The sequence below is a fragment of the Bos mutus genome, chromosome 2, assembly GCF_027580195.1.
Source record: "Bos mutus isolate GX-2022 chromosome 2, NWIPB_WYAK_1.1, whole genome shotgun sequence".
Lineage (NCBI taxonomy): Eukaryota > Metazoa > Chordata > Mammalia > Artiodactyla > Bovidae > Bos > Bos mutus.
The window spans coordinates 99,854,672-99,870,785 of record NC_091618.1 but is presented as its reverse complement, the minus strand read 5'-3'; the positions used below and the strand labels follow the sequence as shown (position 1 = coordinate 99,870,785).

General features: G+C 39.7%; 2 protein-coding genes across 8 annotated transcripts in view; one reads left to right on the top strand and one right to left on the bottom strand.

Moving 5' to 3' along the window:
• RBMS1 (RNA binding motif single stranded interacting protein 1) overlaps positions 1-16,114 on the top strand; it is a 220,041-nt gene that overhangs the window by 171,621 nt on the left and 32,306 nt on the right. For all 7 annotated transcript variants that reach the window (XM_005897272.3, XM_070357510.1, XM_070357522.1 and 4 more), the window contains exons 3-4: positions 6,922-6,980; positions 11,895-11,986. In XM_005897272.3, coding sequence (XP_005897334.1) covers positions 6,922-6,980; positions 11,895-11,986 — 151 coding nt within the window. The remainder of the gene's footprint in view (positions 1-6,921; positions 6,981-11,894; positions 11,987-16,114) is intronic.
• On the bottom strand, positions 1,438-3,329 carry LOC102285827 (dynein light chain 1, cytoplasmic-like). Its single transcript, XM_070380860.1, has one exon. The coding sequence runs from the start codon at positions 3,006-3,008 to the stop codon at positions 2,631-2,633; it is 378 nt and encodes a 125-aa protein (XP_070236961.1). The 5' UTR covers positions 3,009-3,329; the 3' UTR covers positions 1,438-2,630.

Sequence of the window (16,114 nt, the reverse complement as noted above, 5' to 3'; positions counted from 1 at the left end):
ATCTGTTGGTAGTAGGTGGAATAAACTCCATTCTCCAGAGGCTTGGCTTGTAACCAGCAATGTTCAAAAGCTCCAAATTCTCTACAAGGGGAGAGAATCAGTGTACGTGTGTGTGTGCACGCATGTACACTCACATGCCATGTGCACATGCATGTACATGCACATTGGACGAGTCTGTAAAGATATTCAACAATCCATTTCACATTTGTGTCCAGGACAATAGGTGATTTTAGTATTTTAATCTACTTTCCCGTGTCTTCAAATTACAACAAATATGCATTTCTTTTGTAATTATGGTAAATTATCAAAAAGGTAAAATTTACGAGTGACTAAATGATGGGAGACAGAGGAGAAAAATCAAGTTTTATTTTAGTAAGTGCAAACTAAATATACTTAGATTTTATATTACAGCCAATGAAAGAAGAAATGGAAATGGGGAGATATGACAAAAGCTGTGGTGCAAAGGAAAGAAATTTAGGTAGATTCTAAGCAAAACTTTTTTCAGCCAATAGGTTTAAATTTGAGTTTTTACTTGTTTATCCTTCCCTTTGAGATTTTCAGTACTCTGTAGTCATGTCCCTTAATTACTCTCTATCCTTTTACTATCAGAGTTTCCTCTGGGGTGGATCGTCTACTCTTAGCACAGAATATTATATTCTGGGTAGCTACAACTGTGAGTCTGAGTCTTCTTACTTTGAAGCTGATAAAACCCAAAGAATCTTTGTTTTCATATTTTCCCCAATAAAATTCTGCAGCTTGCTCTCTTGGGCATGCATCTCCTTGGTGTTCTTAGAGTGTGAATCCTACTCAGTTAGGAGGCCTGTTTTCTCCAATAAATCATATGTCCCTGTTACTAGATTTTTTGTTCTGTTTTGTTTTACAAATTAAGTTGCAAATAGGAGTGGGGAGGTGAAAATCTGGTTGCTTTATGAATTTCCCCCCCAGATATCTGTTACTCTTACAGGCACTGCTGATCAACGATAGACTTAGGCTAAATGTTAATCATCTGTAATGAGTTCTCCCCCAGCCACTCCATCGCTTGCCTCACATTATTAAATCTTAACTACAGATAAGACTAGCAGGGAGGGATAGTGACCACTCTGAACCCTGCTGCCCCCTCTCCTGCTCATTGAAGTGCCATTTGCCACGTGGCTTTTCCCCATATTGTAGATCCTTTCTCATGTCATCAGAAGAGCTTGTTCTGTACTCCATCCCCACAATATGACTGCATCAGCCCCTGAGAAACTGACTTCACCAGGGCCTGAGCAATTTAAAAGTATTTCTGTTTCCAGGCCAGGGATCTGTATTTTTGTGAGAGCCCCTTGTGCTCTGAGCAGTATAACTGAGTGAACAGTTCACAGAAAAGATGTAGGAAAGGAAAACCCTTCAGACCCCTGCCCCCACAACCCCCACCACCACCTGTGGTAACTCCATAGAAGTAGCCTCCTGAACCCCTGGATTGGAGAGAGGCTGGTATGCAGTAGTACCATGGCTGAGTGAAAACTGTCTTGACTTTCTGGGAAGTCATGGGCTTTCAGTGCTAACCCACAAATCATGATGAAAACCACAATAGAAAGTAAAACTGATAAATGATAGACATATCTCTTCTTCTATACACACCCCCATCCCTCCTTCAACTATGAACCACCTGTTTATTTCTTGTGTCTAAAACAAACAAAAAACTTGCTTTGGCTTGAAAAATAAATCTATTCTGATGCCTTAATAGAAGAGAGCTTCCATTTTTTCCCCTCACTGTTCATACTCTGAGTGTATAAAGGAAATTGTTTCTCAAAATAATTTCTTTTTTTTTTTTTTAATTCCTGCAGACTTTATTAGAATCACATGGAGGACCGCTGCTCAAAAGCTTTTTCCCTCTTAAGACCACCTTTAATCTTTAAAGTATACTCTGGCCAAGGCAGGGGAAGGGAAATGTCTAGAGCCCAACAAATTTCTTATTAGCCCAACTTTCTCACCAGCTTATTTCCATTTTACAGCCATAGAAAGCTTAAAGGAGTTCTACTACACCTTCATCATCTCTGAGGCCTAAGGCCCAGAACACTCTATAGCAGTTATCCCAAAGGAGCACTTAAGTAATGTATTTATCAGGTTAGGACTAAGAGTTAATCCAGTAGTTTCTCTGCCATGCATTTCTCAACATGCACTTCTGAGCAGTATTCTTCCATGCACAACAGGAACAGGATGGGCAAGGATGAAACTCAAATGTGTTGAACAGGCTAGTCTGTTTCATCCCACAGAAACTTCAAGGAATCACCCCCACCAACCTACCCAAGATCAAGTAATAAGCCATCTTCAATAGATTATTTGAACAAATGGTAATTAGCGCACACTTCTTCAACAGATTCATTTCTTTAAAGGAATGGATTTTGAAGAGAAAAAACATGGGGCAGAGAGGTGTGGAATAGAAAATAAATACAAATGTAAGCTGTTTTGCTAATTGCTTTATAACCACAAACTAGTACAGAGAATGCCCTCTACAAAACACAAGACAGGTTCAAAGGTGGAGGTGTTCCCTTAGGCAAGGCTGAAGGCTTCAGTCCCTGGTATTTGGAATTTAGGCTGCAGTCCTTGTTTTTGGATGGATCACTGGGTGTGTGGCACAGTCCATGCTTTTAACCAGATTTGAACAGGAGAATGGCCACTTGGCCCAAGTAGATGAAGTGTTTGGTTTCACGTGTCACATAACTACCGAAGTTCCTCCCCACGATGCAGTGCCAGGTGGGGTTGTACTTCTTGTCGAACTCCTTCTTGATATGGGCCACAATGTCCTTCTCTATATTATATCTCTCCAATGCCTGAGTAGCACACTCCACCAAGTCCTGTTGCATCTCCTTAGACATATCGTTGTTCTTGATCTCAGCCTTTCGGTCACACATGGTTACCAAGGAGCAGGGGCTGGCCGACTGCAACGGTCTCCTGGCGGAGGGGCTGGTGAGGCTCACACCTGTGTAGAGAGGGGGTCGCAGCTGAAGCCTTGGCGCATTTCTCATTTCATAGAGAAACTGCAGTAAGAACTTTAACTATTTTTCATTTTTGATGTGTTAGGCAAGATCTTAGACCCAGAATTTCTGTGAGCTTTTGTTTTCCCATTTGCAAAAGTGAGAATAAGAGCAGCTACCTCTTAAGATTGTTGTGAAGTTAAATAAGATCATACACAGAAAATGCCTAGAACTTTAGTAGAAACTGCTGCTGCTCCTGCTGCTACGTTGCTTCAGTCATGTCCAACTCTGTGCAACCCCTTAGACGGCAGCTCACCAGGCTCTCCCGTCCCTGGGATTCTCCAGGCAAGAACACTGGCGTGGATTGCCATATCCTTCTCCAATGCATGAAAGTGAAGTCGCTCAGTCATGTCCGACTCTTAGCGACCCCATGGACTGCAGCCTACCAGGCTCCTCCGTCCATGGGATTTTCCAGGCAAGAGTACTGGAGTGGGTTGCCACTGCCTTCTCCGTTAGTAGAAACTAAGTAAATGTTATTCCTTTCTGGTTTCTTATCAAATCGCCCACTGAATGGTTGAGGAGATTAGGGATGGTTTCATGGAAAATCTAGTGTTAACAACAGGTTCTTTAAATTCAAAGATTGGTAGGAGGGGGCAGTGGAGAGACGAGAGAACCATGTTCAACTCTCACCTCTCCCCCCCTGTTTTTTTTTATTTGCTATGCTAGTTCCCCACCAAGGATTGAACCCATGCCCCCTGCATTGGGAACACAAGAGTCTTAACCACTGGACCACCAGGGAAGTCCCAGAGAGTTTAAGGCAAAGTAATGTTTAAGGCAAATTAATATTAGACACATGTTAAAAGAGTTAATGACTAGCTGGACTCAGGAATGGCCGAGTTGATGATGTCTCAGGGACATCACCAGCTTCCCAGGTGGCTCAGATGGTAAAGTGTCTGCCTGCAATGCGAGAGACCTGGGTTCGATCCCTGGGTCAGGAAGATACCCTGGAAAAGGAAATGGCAACCCACTCCAGTACTCTTGCCTGGAAAATCCCATGGACAGAGGAGCCTTGTAAGCTACAGTCCATGGGGTCGCAAAGAGTCGGACACAACTGAGCAACTTCACTTCAGAGACCACAAACTTGATGGAACAAGGGGATCTAATGGTGCTATAGAATGAAAAGATACATGAAGAGGAGACAAGGAAAGATTTGTCTAGGGTTCTTGGGAGATATGACTTAGAAAATAGAGGACATGAGGTAACATGTAACTAGATATTTAAGTATTTTATATTTTAATAAGATACTAAGATGTTTAAGTAAAGAGAAGAAGACAAAAACTAAACCTTTGGTCAGATTAAAATAAAAACCCAGGAAGGAGAAATTGGCTTCATCAGAGAAGATTCGTTTATTAAATCCATGACATTGGATATATTTCCTAGGGAAGAGAAGGTGGAGGACTAATTATTAAATGTGATGAAAGAACTTGGTTAAGGAGAGAGAGAGGAGGGAGCTGAATGAGGAAGAAAAAAAAAAAAAAACTGAAAGAGAGAGCAGAAAGGTGAGATGGGATCCCCAGAATGAGGGTCCTAGAAGCTAAGGTGTGAAAGTGAGGAGTAATGTCAGATGTAGCAAAGATCAAAGAGAACCCACACCAGACGAAAGTATGGCACGGATGGAGTCTCTGGATTCAGTGCTACCAGGAGCCTCTTCTCTTTCCCTGCTTCCCACTCCTTCCTCTCTCCACGTCTTCTTCCTCATTATTAATGTGGAGAGCAGAACCAGAAAGATAGAAGGCCAGCCCCTGACCTTCTCTAAATTTCCTTCTATTTGGTTTACAAAAAACCCTGAACTCTGTGACCTCAAGCAAAGTCCCTTAATCTCTGTAACTCCCAATACCTTTATCCTACATTGAAGTCATACCAGTTTTCTTCCCTGCTTTTGCAAAGGGCTGAGGTAGGGATGCAGTCTAAAAGCATTTTCAGCTAAAACTTGTACAAAGGAGAGAGTTCTGATAAATATCAAGCGTGTCAATAACTTAGGTAACTTGCTAAAAGGTGGTCTTTAAATCACTTACTTTTTTCTGGTTTGCAAATTTTTTTGTTGTAAGCTTAGTGACCTTCTATTAAGGTTGTTGCAAATACTCAGTCTTTACAGGGAATTGAAGGTGTTTATGCAGCCTTATGCCTCTTGGATGTAATTGTCATTTAAACCTTAAGTTATCTTTACTTTTATGCTCAGTTAGTAATCATTTGATTACATGATTACACAGAGTGAAGTTAACTGAGGGAGAGTGGTGGCCCAAACTATTTGTTTCTTCTAGATAAGTATCTTTCAGCTTGTTCAAATGCATAAAATAGAAACCTGCAACATTGAAAATGTTTTAAAGTACTGCACAGATACTTCCATTTCCTAAAACTTTTAAGTCTTTTTAGTCCTCAGCAGCAATCACAAGAAAATATTAGAGAAAATGTGAAATTTTTAAAGTAAATATATAGAAAATTAAAATTGGGGGATTTGGCGTGTATAAATGTGGAAATAGTCTCAGATAAGTATGTTAGATGCCTTTCCCATAGACCCAGTAATTTTTAAGAATTATTTTTCAAAGGTTTTCTCTGTTTTTTGATGACTATCATAGATAGCAGTGCTTTGCATTGTAGTCTGGTCACTGTGAAAGGATATAGGGTAGTACCTATATTTAAACTCTCTTGCCCCTTTGTTTTCTTTTTTTTTAATTATGTTTAATTATTTATTTTTTTGTACCAGGTCTTAGTTGAGACATGCAGGATCTAGTTCCCTGGCCAGGGTTTGAACCTGGGCCTCTTGCTTTGGGAGCTCAGAGTCTTAGCCACCCGCCATCAAGGAAGTCCCCCCCTTTGTTTTCCATAGCAGTGCACTCAGTTTTAACATTCTGAATTGTTTTCCTTCTTTCCCCAACTTCTATTGTACATGAAGGAATTTGAACACATTTTTCATACAAACTCTCATAAATTAATGCTTGGTTCCTGGTTCATTGTTTTTTGTTTTTTATTGCCTATTTCTTGCACACACATGCCCACTTATACATTAGTGAGTACACTGTGTAACTATTATTATGGCATTAAAAGAGGTCTTAAAAATATATTTATAAATAGTCATCAAAATCTTAGATAAAAAGACCTGTTTTAAATATTACATTTAAAATGCTTAAATATCCCATCAAGCGTGTTAAAGATACATATTCCAACACACCCTTCTGTGATGATCTAGAGCCACACAGAATCACCTGCAAAAGCAAAATGAATAGAGTGATTCAGGGAGCTTTCTTGCCTCAGTTAGTTCATAAAGGCTTTATGCATCGTAGTCCTTTCCCTTAACAATTCTGTAGCCTTGCCTTTGGCTTTGCATTTGACCACAGACATAGTGTTACTGTGGGCTTCCCTTGTAGCTCAGTTGGTAAAGAATCTGCCTGCAGTGTAGGAGACCCGAGATCGATCCCTGGGTTGGGAAGATCCCCTGGAGAAGGAAATGGCAACCCACTCCAGTATCCTTGCCTGGAAAATCTCATGAATAGAGGAGCCTGGTGGGCTGCAGTCCATGGGGTTGCAAAGAGTCGGGCATGACTGAGCGACGCACACACAACACACGCACACACACACACACACAGTGTTACTAGAAGAAACTGCTTTTTGTAGAGAAACTATTTTTCCTAAAGCTCACATTCCATTTCTTTGGTCCCAAGATCACCAGGTAAGTGCCTGATTTCTCCAAGCTAAGTATCAAACTATAATCCAAAGAGCCAAATGAGGGGTCTAGCCATTCCTCCTTTTTAGTTTAGCTTGAGTTTCGAATTCTTATTTCCTGTCCCCTAGTAAAGAACATTTTATACTTTAAAGTTTGCAGAGGTTTAATAAGTGTGTGTGTTCTCCGGACTTAAATATTAATAAAGGTTCCTCAATTATAACCTCTTGTTTTTTCTTTTTTTAGATATGGGAAGATTGTTTCCACAAAGGCAATTTTGGATAAGACAACAAACAAATGCAAAGGTATGTTTCCTTGTCTGATGATTTACTAAATCAGAGCTTCAAAAAAAAAGTGGAATTTTAAACCTGATCTTTGATTTCAAAACTACCTCCATTTATTAAACGCAAATCTTACATGTCAACCAGTTTCTGTCTTGCACGGTGTCAGCATATTGCTTACGTTGGTCCCTGGTTGAGTTTTGGCTGGAAACCCAACAGCAGCTAGCCGCTTGCCAGAATCCCAGATTTGACGCCAGTAGAGTTAACATGCAAAATACTGGCTGGCATTTATCCCCTGCTTTTAAAGGGGGAGTAGAGTTAGAAAATAGCTTTTCTTTCCTGAGCCTGAGGAGATTAGAGCTGCTTACCGAAGACCATTGGACTGTACTAAAGAACTGAAAAGATTACATATTGTGCAAATTGGCTCTATTAATTAGAATAGAGTAGTTTTAAGCAGTACTTAATTACGTGTTTCAATACTCCCAATTGTTCTCTGCTGAATGCCTGTTGACAATATTGGCAGCAGGGAGGGGAGAACCATTTTCACTGACCAAATTGTAATCGGGAGGGGAGGTCATACGCCCCTTTGAAATATGCTGCTGCATTAATTTGATGCACTGACCTTCAGTTTTCTGTGTAATTAGGATGAGCTCATCCAGCTCCATGAGCTGGAAGAGGAGGCGTCTACAGTAGGCAGCACTGATGCTCTGTGGCTCTGACTTTTAATGATCCAGCATCTTAACAATAGGCTTGTGATTTCTAGGAAAAGGGAAGAATGGAGTCAGCTGACTTTGAGTCTAACAACTGACCCCATGAATTGAAATAAGGTTGACAGGAATAGGCAGAGAAGGCAAATCTCCTCATTAATTAGACTCCAGTTTTCCAAGTAGGGGTGACGGTTGTGACTTAGCACAATCTGAACAAGGCAAAGAACGTCAATGAAGTCTATGGTACGGTGGGGCCTCGCCTTAGAAGCCAGCCGTTTCCTTTAATCTAGACTTGAAGTGATTCATTGTACTCCTGTCTCTTCTTCAAAGCTCCTGAATTTAAAGGAGCTATTGTGGCAAATATCTGAGCCCATGTTTAATCAGCATGGCACATTCAGGCAGTTTTGCCTTAGGACACTGAATAGAGCAGTGCTTTATGTAGAGCGATACTCAATTAATATTTTAAGTGAATTAAACTGGAGAGAGTCTAATTGTAGACTGAAATGTTTACCCAGTTACCAGGTTAGTCTTGTTTCACATATTTTAAAATGATTTGGATGAGCAGGGACACAGGGAAAAACTTTTTGGTTTTATCACCAAGAGATGGACTCATGCAGGTATAAACCAGGAAGCTGATCTCAGCATTTGTTTCAAACCAAGAGAGAAATCATAGTAGACAATAGTTTTACAGCCTTACCTACCTTTCTTCCTCCTGACCCCACCCAATTCCCTCTCCCTCAAAAAAGAAGTCTTCACATAGGTCAGTGTGTTAAAAAGCAGAGCTGCCCTAGTTAAGTGAGAGAGAGGACCGAGCGGCCTCCCTGAGTGAATTCTCTATCACACCTCTGCCCTGGACACTACTGTTTCACACTCTTCTCCAACACGACCCTATTGCCAAGAAACCAAAAGTCCACAGATGCTTAGCGTGATCTAGAAATGCTGTTGGTGGGAAAAAAAAAATACTAAACCTAACATCTTATAATAATATAAACCCATGATATTTGACAAGAGTCCAAAGATTAGTGGGGAGATTTGTGGGGCTTCTAAATAAGTATAAATCAGAACTAGTTTTCGATACATGTCTCCTAGAGAATTTCTCCTAAATTGAGTCGTAGGAGAGCCTGGCTAGTATGTGGGGGCAGTGATAGAAACCTTATAAGGCTTTTGTGTGTCACACAGGCCTCTCAGAAAGGAAAAATGATAGATATCTGGGGTGTGGATGAGTGGGTGAGGAGAGAGAGTAAGCAGGAATGGATTTATAAAATTCTGGAACGGGCAATGAAAGAGCTCCTGAAAAAAAGTAATTTTGGGACGAGTGAGAAAAAAAAAAACAGCATAGCTCACTATAAAGACTGATAACATGTTAGTAGCCATGTTATAAATAACTTGGGAAGGTGGGGTGGGTGGATGAATATAGGTAATGCTTAAGAATATTAGTATAAATGAAAAAAAAAGATTAGTATAAATGAAAAGTGCTTGTATTGTATACTAATTTTTAGAGATTGAAACGAACAAAGAATTTCATACCTGAAAATTAGAGACCTTAGAGGTCATAGTACATTTTTTGGTCACAAAACATATTTGGGGGCCTTTCTCCAGAAGACAAAATTAAGCTGAAGGAAACATTGCTCTGAATAACATGTTGCTGTAGTTATTAAATTTAAAAATTTATTATTCAGTTGCTCTCCTACATTTCAACTTTTGCCAGTTTTTAGCCAACAAAAGGTGTTTAAATGCTTTTCAGCTCTAGTGTACATGCCAGTTCAGGACCAGGAAAAACTTACAAAGGATTGATTGTGCTCAGTGTTTACAGAGTTGCATATAAGACCAGAAAACACAAATGCACACAAAATGGGTGAGGACAAATCAGACCAAAGGAAAAACAGGGGCAAGAGCAGGAAGCTTCCTATTACTACAGAAATGGCCCTGCGTTTCCTGGTTGCCAAACCAAAAATAACGTACCTACTCCCATGATTCAGTAATCTCAGTGTAGAAGAAAACCCAAGAAGCAGAAATGCCGTAACTATGCCTGGTCCCAAGACCTGGGAGAATCCTCCTGGGGTTCCAGTGAGAGGATACTGTGTTATTTAGTGACTCCCACCTTCAAAAATATCTGTACACATGTTTAAATAATGAAACCCCAGAGAATCTGTGAGACCCATTTATATACTCTTATATTTACTTGAAAGTATTATAACAGGGAAAGTGAAAGAGCACACGGTTGCATGCATAAGCACGTTATATTTGTTTTAAGCAAATATTTATGAAACAGCTGTGTAGTGGCATTGGGCAAGGCCAGAAAAGAATGTAAACAGTTAGCTAAGATGCAGCCATTATGGATTTTTCCTAATAAGGAAATAACAGATAAAATAATACTAACACAGTACTTGAGTAGAAACTTCAGCTACATTAACATCAAACTTGGGATCTTCATCTTACTGTAATTTATTGATAACAATAAAATTAAAGAAGGACTCTTAAACATCCATCAGATATTACATCATTTCAATGTAGTTGGGTGTCCGTTTATGACCTGCTTAAGTTCTGCTTGGTAATAAAATATGTATGAGCGTGAGAGAGTGAGAATGTGTGTGCCCACATGCATCTTCATAATAGGTTGCATATTAGCGTTAATAACAGATTTCTAAAAAAATATGAAGTATATTTAACCTAATTTCTAACCTGGCTGTTGAGGAGCATTCTCTGTTTTTACCTGGGTCAGCCTCCTCTTTTCCTTCCAACCTGGGTATTTCTCTACTCACTGTCAAAATCAAATTAAGCCTTATTCCATCACAGTTCCAAGTAATAGAAAGAAGCTGCTATTTGTTTTAGCTTTGATACTCGTCTCTCTAAAATACCTATTTCTGTAATTCATAGTCTAGTTCACTAATTTTTTATCAGGCCAATATTTTTGTTGCTAACACTGCACACTCTTTGAACTACTTCTGAAGTTTCTGTTTTGTCGTGTTGATGTGTATATTTTGACCCTAGTTCCTTCCTGTCTAAATTACTGTAGCTTTATAATATCTATAAATAAATGATAGGCCTGGCCCCTCTTCTGTGTAACTTCCAGACAAGACTTTCCTTTTTCAAAATATTCTTACTCATTTAACATTAATTTGATAATAGGTTTGAGTCCCAAGTAGATCTCTGTTGATATTTTTGCCTGGAACCCTGATCATTTCACTGATGTGCTTTTAAATACAGTTGAACCTTTTCTTAGTAATTTAAGACTTATCATAGTGGCACATTAGTGATTGCCTGATTTAATACAGTGATGCTTATGGGATTGGTGAGGTTCATGGAACTGTTGCTCATACGCTCTGTAACGCCTGCTCTTTGTATTGTTTTCCTCTTTTACTGGTTGCTGTTAGTTTTCACTAGGTACCATCCATATGACTTTGTAGCAGCCCTACCCTCAACCTGACCCCTCTTTCCTCTAATTTCCTGCTTTTGATTTGTTATAGCCAGGGAAAATAGCTGACCAGCTTGTTTAAAATGTTTGAAAAGCTATGGATAAATAAGCTTTGAACCAGGGCCTCTCTTAGGATGTTGTTTATTTGTTTGTTTTATTATGTTTTGTTTTTAGACTTAAGGCCAGGAACGTGAAAACAGCTCTTTTGGGTTTCTGGAGCCATTTCCCCCCTGCCCTTTATTTATTTTGAAGAGATTGTGAGCTGTATTTTAGATAAATAAGTAATATTTTTAAACAAGTTCTAATATGTAGATTATTTTATATTTGGAGTATCCAATGGTTGTACTGAATTTATTTCAAAAATGCAATTTACAGAATAAACAAATATTTGTAAGCTCTGTAGGATAGCTCCATCTTTCTTACCAAATTATTAAAAATGCTACTTTTTTCCTGAAGTTGATTCCCCCGGCCCATTTTTTTTTTTAATCTTGATTGATAACTTGGATGTCTTCCTCCCCAATCCCCTGCCTCACTCCAGCAAGTACAGACACTTGAGAAAAAGATCTGGAAAAGGAAATAAACTGGTTTCTCTTTTTTCCTTTTTTTTTAAACTTTGAAGGGAAACTTACCGAGCCCAGATAGGCGGGACGGACAGCCTGGGGAGGACATTGCAGTGCAGCTATAAAGCTTGGGACTGTCAGAACGTCAGGGCTTTGATTTTTGTTGCCTGCCTCAGAGACCAAATGGAGTCATCCTTTCCCTCTTTACATAATCATAAAATAACAGCTTAAATACTAATTGTGTTTTGCATTTCAGGTTATGGTTTTGTTGACTTTGACAGTCCTGCAGCAGCTCAGAAGGCTGTGTCTGCCCTGAAGGCAAGTGGGGTTCAAGCTCAAATGGCAAAGGTGAGTTGAGGTCTGGTGCTTATTCCTCCGGTCTCTGGCTTTGGTTCTGAATCTGGGCACATGGCTTTTCCTGTCACCATGCAAGTTCTCCTTCCATCCCAGCGAGTCACAGTTACCTGGGGACATTTGCCCCTTGCCTTCACATCCTCAGTAGCAGCTATTTTGCCAAAGACAATTCCTCATAATTTTATGTGTGAAAAAGAAGTTTACAACTGTATAAAATTTTACATAGCAGATTATGTAACCCCGTAAGTAAATGGAGAAATAGCATCAGATTTTCTCAGGTAATTGGGTACTTGTGGACTAAAGCTCTGTACTTTATTTTTTAAAATAATTTAAAATTTTCAATGTTTAAGGAATTAATACATTTTAGAAGTACTTCAGAATGTCATGTTCTGAAAGAATAATATACTTTATCACATATGTAGACTTGTACAGATATACTAGTCGTTGTAATGCAGTGTCAGCTACAAATAATATTTCCTCTGTATAAAAGAGACATTTTTAGACATTGATTATTAATGAAATTAATAATTCTACAGTTTCAATGAACTCTTACCATAGAAGTGGTGTTTGTGCTCCAGGTTTTATTGCCTGAATGTAAACTTGGGTTTTATCATACCTAGTGTACTTACTCTTTTCAAAAGATCAATACTTTTATATTATCCAGTTTCTTGAAGTACAAAGTAATTTTGTGCTGTCCTCTTCTTCTTCTGAAGAGTAGCTTGTGATCTTTCCCTGAGGAGCATTCACATTTCCATAAGGGAAGGAGATTTATGAAAGTTAAAGAACCCTGGGTGAAATAAGTTACTTGCTAAGCCCTTAAAGCGGTTGAAGGACAAATACGCAGCTACCAGAATAGCGATTTCCCTTAACTAAAAGAATCAACATGAATAAAGATTTCAGGAGTTGATGAAAGGGGCTTCCCTGATGGCTCAGATGGTAAAAAATCTGCCGGCAATGTGGGAGACCCAGGTTCAATCCCTGGGTCAGGAGGATTCCCTGGAGAAGGGAATGGCTACTCACTCCAGTATTCTTGGCTGGGAAACCCCATGGACGGAGGAGCCTGGTGGGCTACAGTCCATGGGGTCACAAAGAGTCGGACACAGCTGAGTGACTAACACTTTGATCACCTTTCTAAAGTTATCCTTGACTTTTAATATTTTTAGACCTTTAGGGTAAGATAAAGTCCAGAGTAAGAAACTAAAATAAACTGTAAATACTAAGAACACATCTTCTCTAGAGTAAGGGCACCCTGATTTTTAAATTATTTGTCCATAATATAGAGCACCTTCTTGTGGTATTGTTGAAAGATGGTGATTATGAGGCTTTAGTATGTTTAACTGTAATATGCAATACTTGTGTTGTTTATGGTTTACAGAATGTTTAATATGTATCTGTAAACCGTGGGTAACCATATGTTTTCTAAGCAGGACTTTGAAGGCACGATCAGAAAAGAACTGTATTTTTCCCTCTATTCTGTCCATTTCCTCTACTCTGTGAAGCTCCTGTTTCTTCCTCTCGTGGATGAAATCTAGGGCAGATCCCATGACTTTTCTGGCAACTCTCATTATTTTGAAAAGTCCCTTCAGCTGCTTCTTTCATTTCATGCCTTTTTGGTTAATTTTTTTCTTTAGAATGCCCCTTGATTTTTTTCATGTACAAACTTCAGGGAATATAATTGTCTTTAAATACATTTTCAGCCATTCCTTTATGTATTTACACCAACCTCAATATAGTATTTTAAATAAGAGGTTTAAGGGGGAAGTCTCAAGTTATATTCCAAATATGGTTAATAAAATCTCAGAATTGTGTAAAGGTTTTGAAAACTCAGTTCTGAGAGTCAGCAAAAGGGATGTGCGTCTTGGATGTTGCTGGTGCTAAAAGAAATCACAGCTTACAAAGCAGTTGTCTGCTGAAAACCACACATTGATAGTTTGGTGATCAAGAGGTGATATTTTGTAAGTTTACATCCCAATAACAATCTTTTACATGTTTCCAAACACACCCATACACACACACAGATTTGTAAGACATGTATTTAGTGACATTTTAGGAAATTGGAGGCTGTGATTAATGATAATGCATTAATGCTTTTTTTCTTACTTGAAAAAATGTGAAATATTATTAATACATCCCAGTACAACCATCTATTATTATGTGTCTACAAACACACAGATGTGTAACACATAGTTAACATTTTGATACTGAATGTCTGATTTTTCAACAACACATTTAAACGCTAAGTGTGTGATGCCCGTCCAGTCCTGTTTATTTGGCAAAATTTTGTGTGCCGTATAATACTAAAACTTCTGCCTTCCCCCCAGCTCTGGTCTGCTCTAACTAGTAAGCTTGTCCTGGGATGGGAACATGGTTCGTTCTTTCCTATTTTCCAAATGTGTGTTTTTCCCACTCTTCCATAGCTAGCTGTGGTTTCTTACCCGTCCCAGGTTGGAACAGTGGTGAAGGATGGGAAAGCTTCTTGACCTGACAGTTATGTGATGTGGTGTTGATTTCTCTGGGCAGACAGAAAACTGATGCTTTCCCTAGTAGAATGCTCTGCTCTCTCCCCTGTGGTTCCTTCACCCTAGAGAAGAAGTGTCCTCAGCTCCTGAGAATCTAAGGGTCAGCCTTCAATCCTTTTCTTCTTGGACTTCTTGTCCTTCAGGACAGCCTTCCTGGGTGGATCTAACACAACCCTGCGCCAGCTCCGTCTTGTGTGGCCCACATTGATCTGGCTGCCAGCTGTCTGTGGGAAACTAGTTACCTCCCAATCACACTTATAGGCCCCTTCAGTCAGCCTTTTGCCTTTTAGATTCCTCAGGCTTAAGCCAGACATTGATCCATTGTATCCACCAAGCTCCAGAGGACACACAGACCAGGCCTCGTGAGGGGTCTCTTGAAGCCCTTCTTGCTTGGCTGGTGGTGGGCGGGGGAGGGAGGGTGCAGGAAGAAGCCCAGTTGGTGGGAGCATGGAACACGTCATAGAACACATCAGTGGTTCTCTCCACCTGCGTGTTCATTCCCAGCCTCCTCAGTCTCTCCCGAGCAGACAGGAGGTGGGTGGTCAGCTGAACATCCAAAACCAGGCTTCAGCCAGTTCCTATGCAGACTCTGTTTAGGAGGTCTGGTTTCTCACTCAGGCATGTGGGTGTGCCTGACACCCATTTTTTGGGGTTTTTTTTTTTTTTTTTTGGTGACTTCTGCTGAAACAAAGTTAGAAAGAGGCCTGTTTTAACAATCTACTAGGGCTAATGCAGAGGCCTTATTTAGAGAGGCCTCATGAGCACGAACCTAGGCATCTTTTCAGTACCAGTGATCCTGAGTAGCATAGTGTATTAACTATATGCTGTTTGAAGGAGTTTTTACAATGCATTTAGTCAGAACCAGAGTGGGTATAGATTGGCACTGTATGTCTCGTGTCAACAGTGCGCTTTGAATGCCAGCTTTCCCGTGGACTGATAATGAGCACTGTTCAAAGACCTCCTTAGGCAGCTTGGGACTGTAAATTGGCTAGGAAAAATGATCCCTTCCTCCATCATCTGCGGGGAATGAACAGTGCAGAGGTTCAGAGACACTGGCAGTGTGCCAACATCCTGCACATCGTGAATTTCTTCAGGTCTATAGAATGACTGAGTTTCCTGGACCTGATTTCTTTTTTATTATATCATTAAAGTTACAAAAGGTATTTTAAATGGTAGAGGGTCCATTGTTCCATGCCGTAGAACCATGGATGTGAGTATGTGGAGTTAACTTGGCCCCTTTATGCCGTCTGGATACAGGATTATCTGACTTGTACCTTTTTGTGGAGACAATTTGTAGAAGTTTAAGCCTGGCTCCTATGTTTGGGTGATAAGAGACCTGTCACTGTCCACTTCCTTTAATTAATCTGGATACTATAAAGTTTTTGAAAATTCACATTGCCACATATTAAAGGCTTGCCCTTTTGCATAATCAAAAAAATTCAGGGACATTCTAGTAGGTGAGGGGGGATATAATATTGTTTGACATTTTGGCTACTTGAGTTGAAAAAGGACTCCACAAATATTCAAAACTGAATTATAAAACTACAAATGGAGAGCCTTGGACAACAGTGATTGTTTTATTAATTTCAGTGCCTTGCTTGGT

Coding starts and splice junctions, on each gene's coding strand:
- LOC102285827 (XM_070380860.1), bottom strand. CDS start 3,008: ATGAGAAATGCGCCAAGGCTTCAGCTGCGACCCCCTCTCTACACAGGT.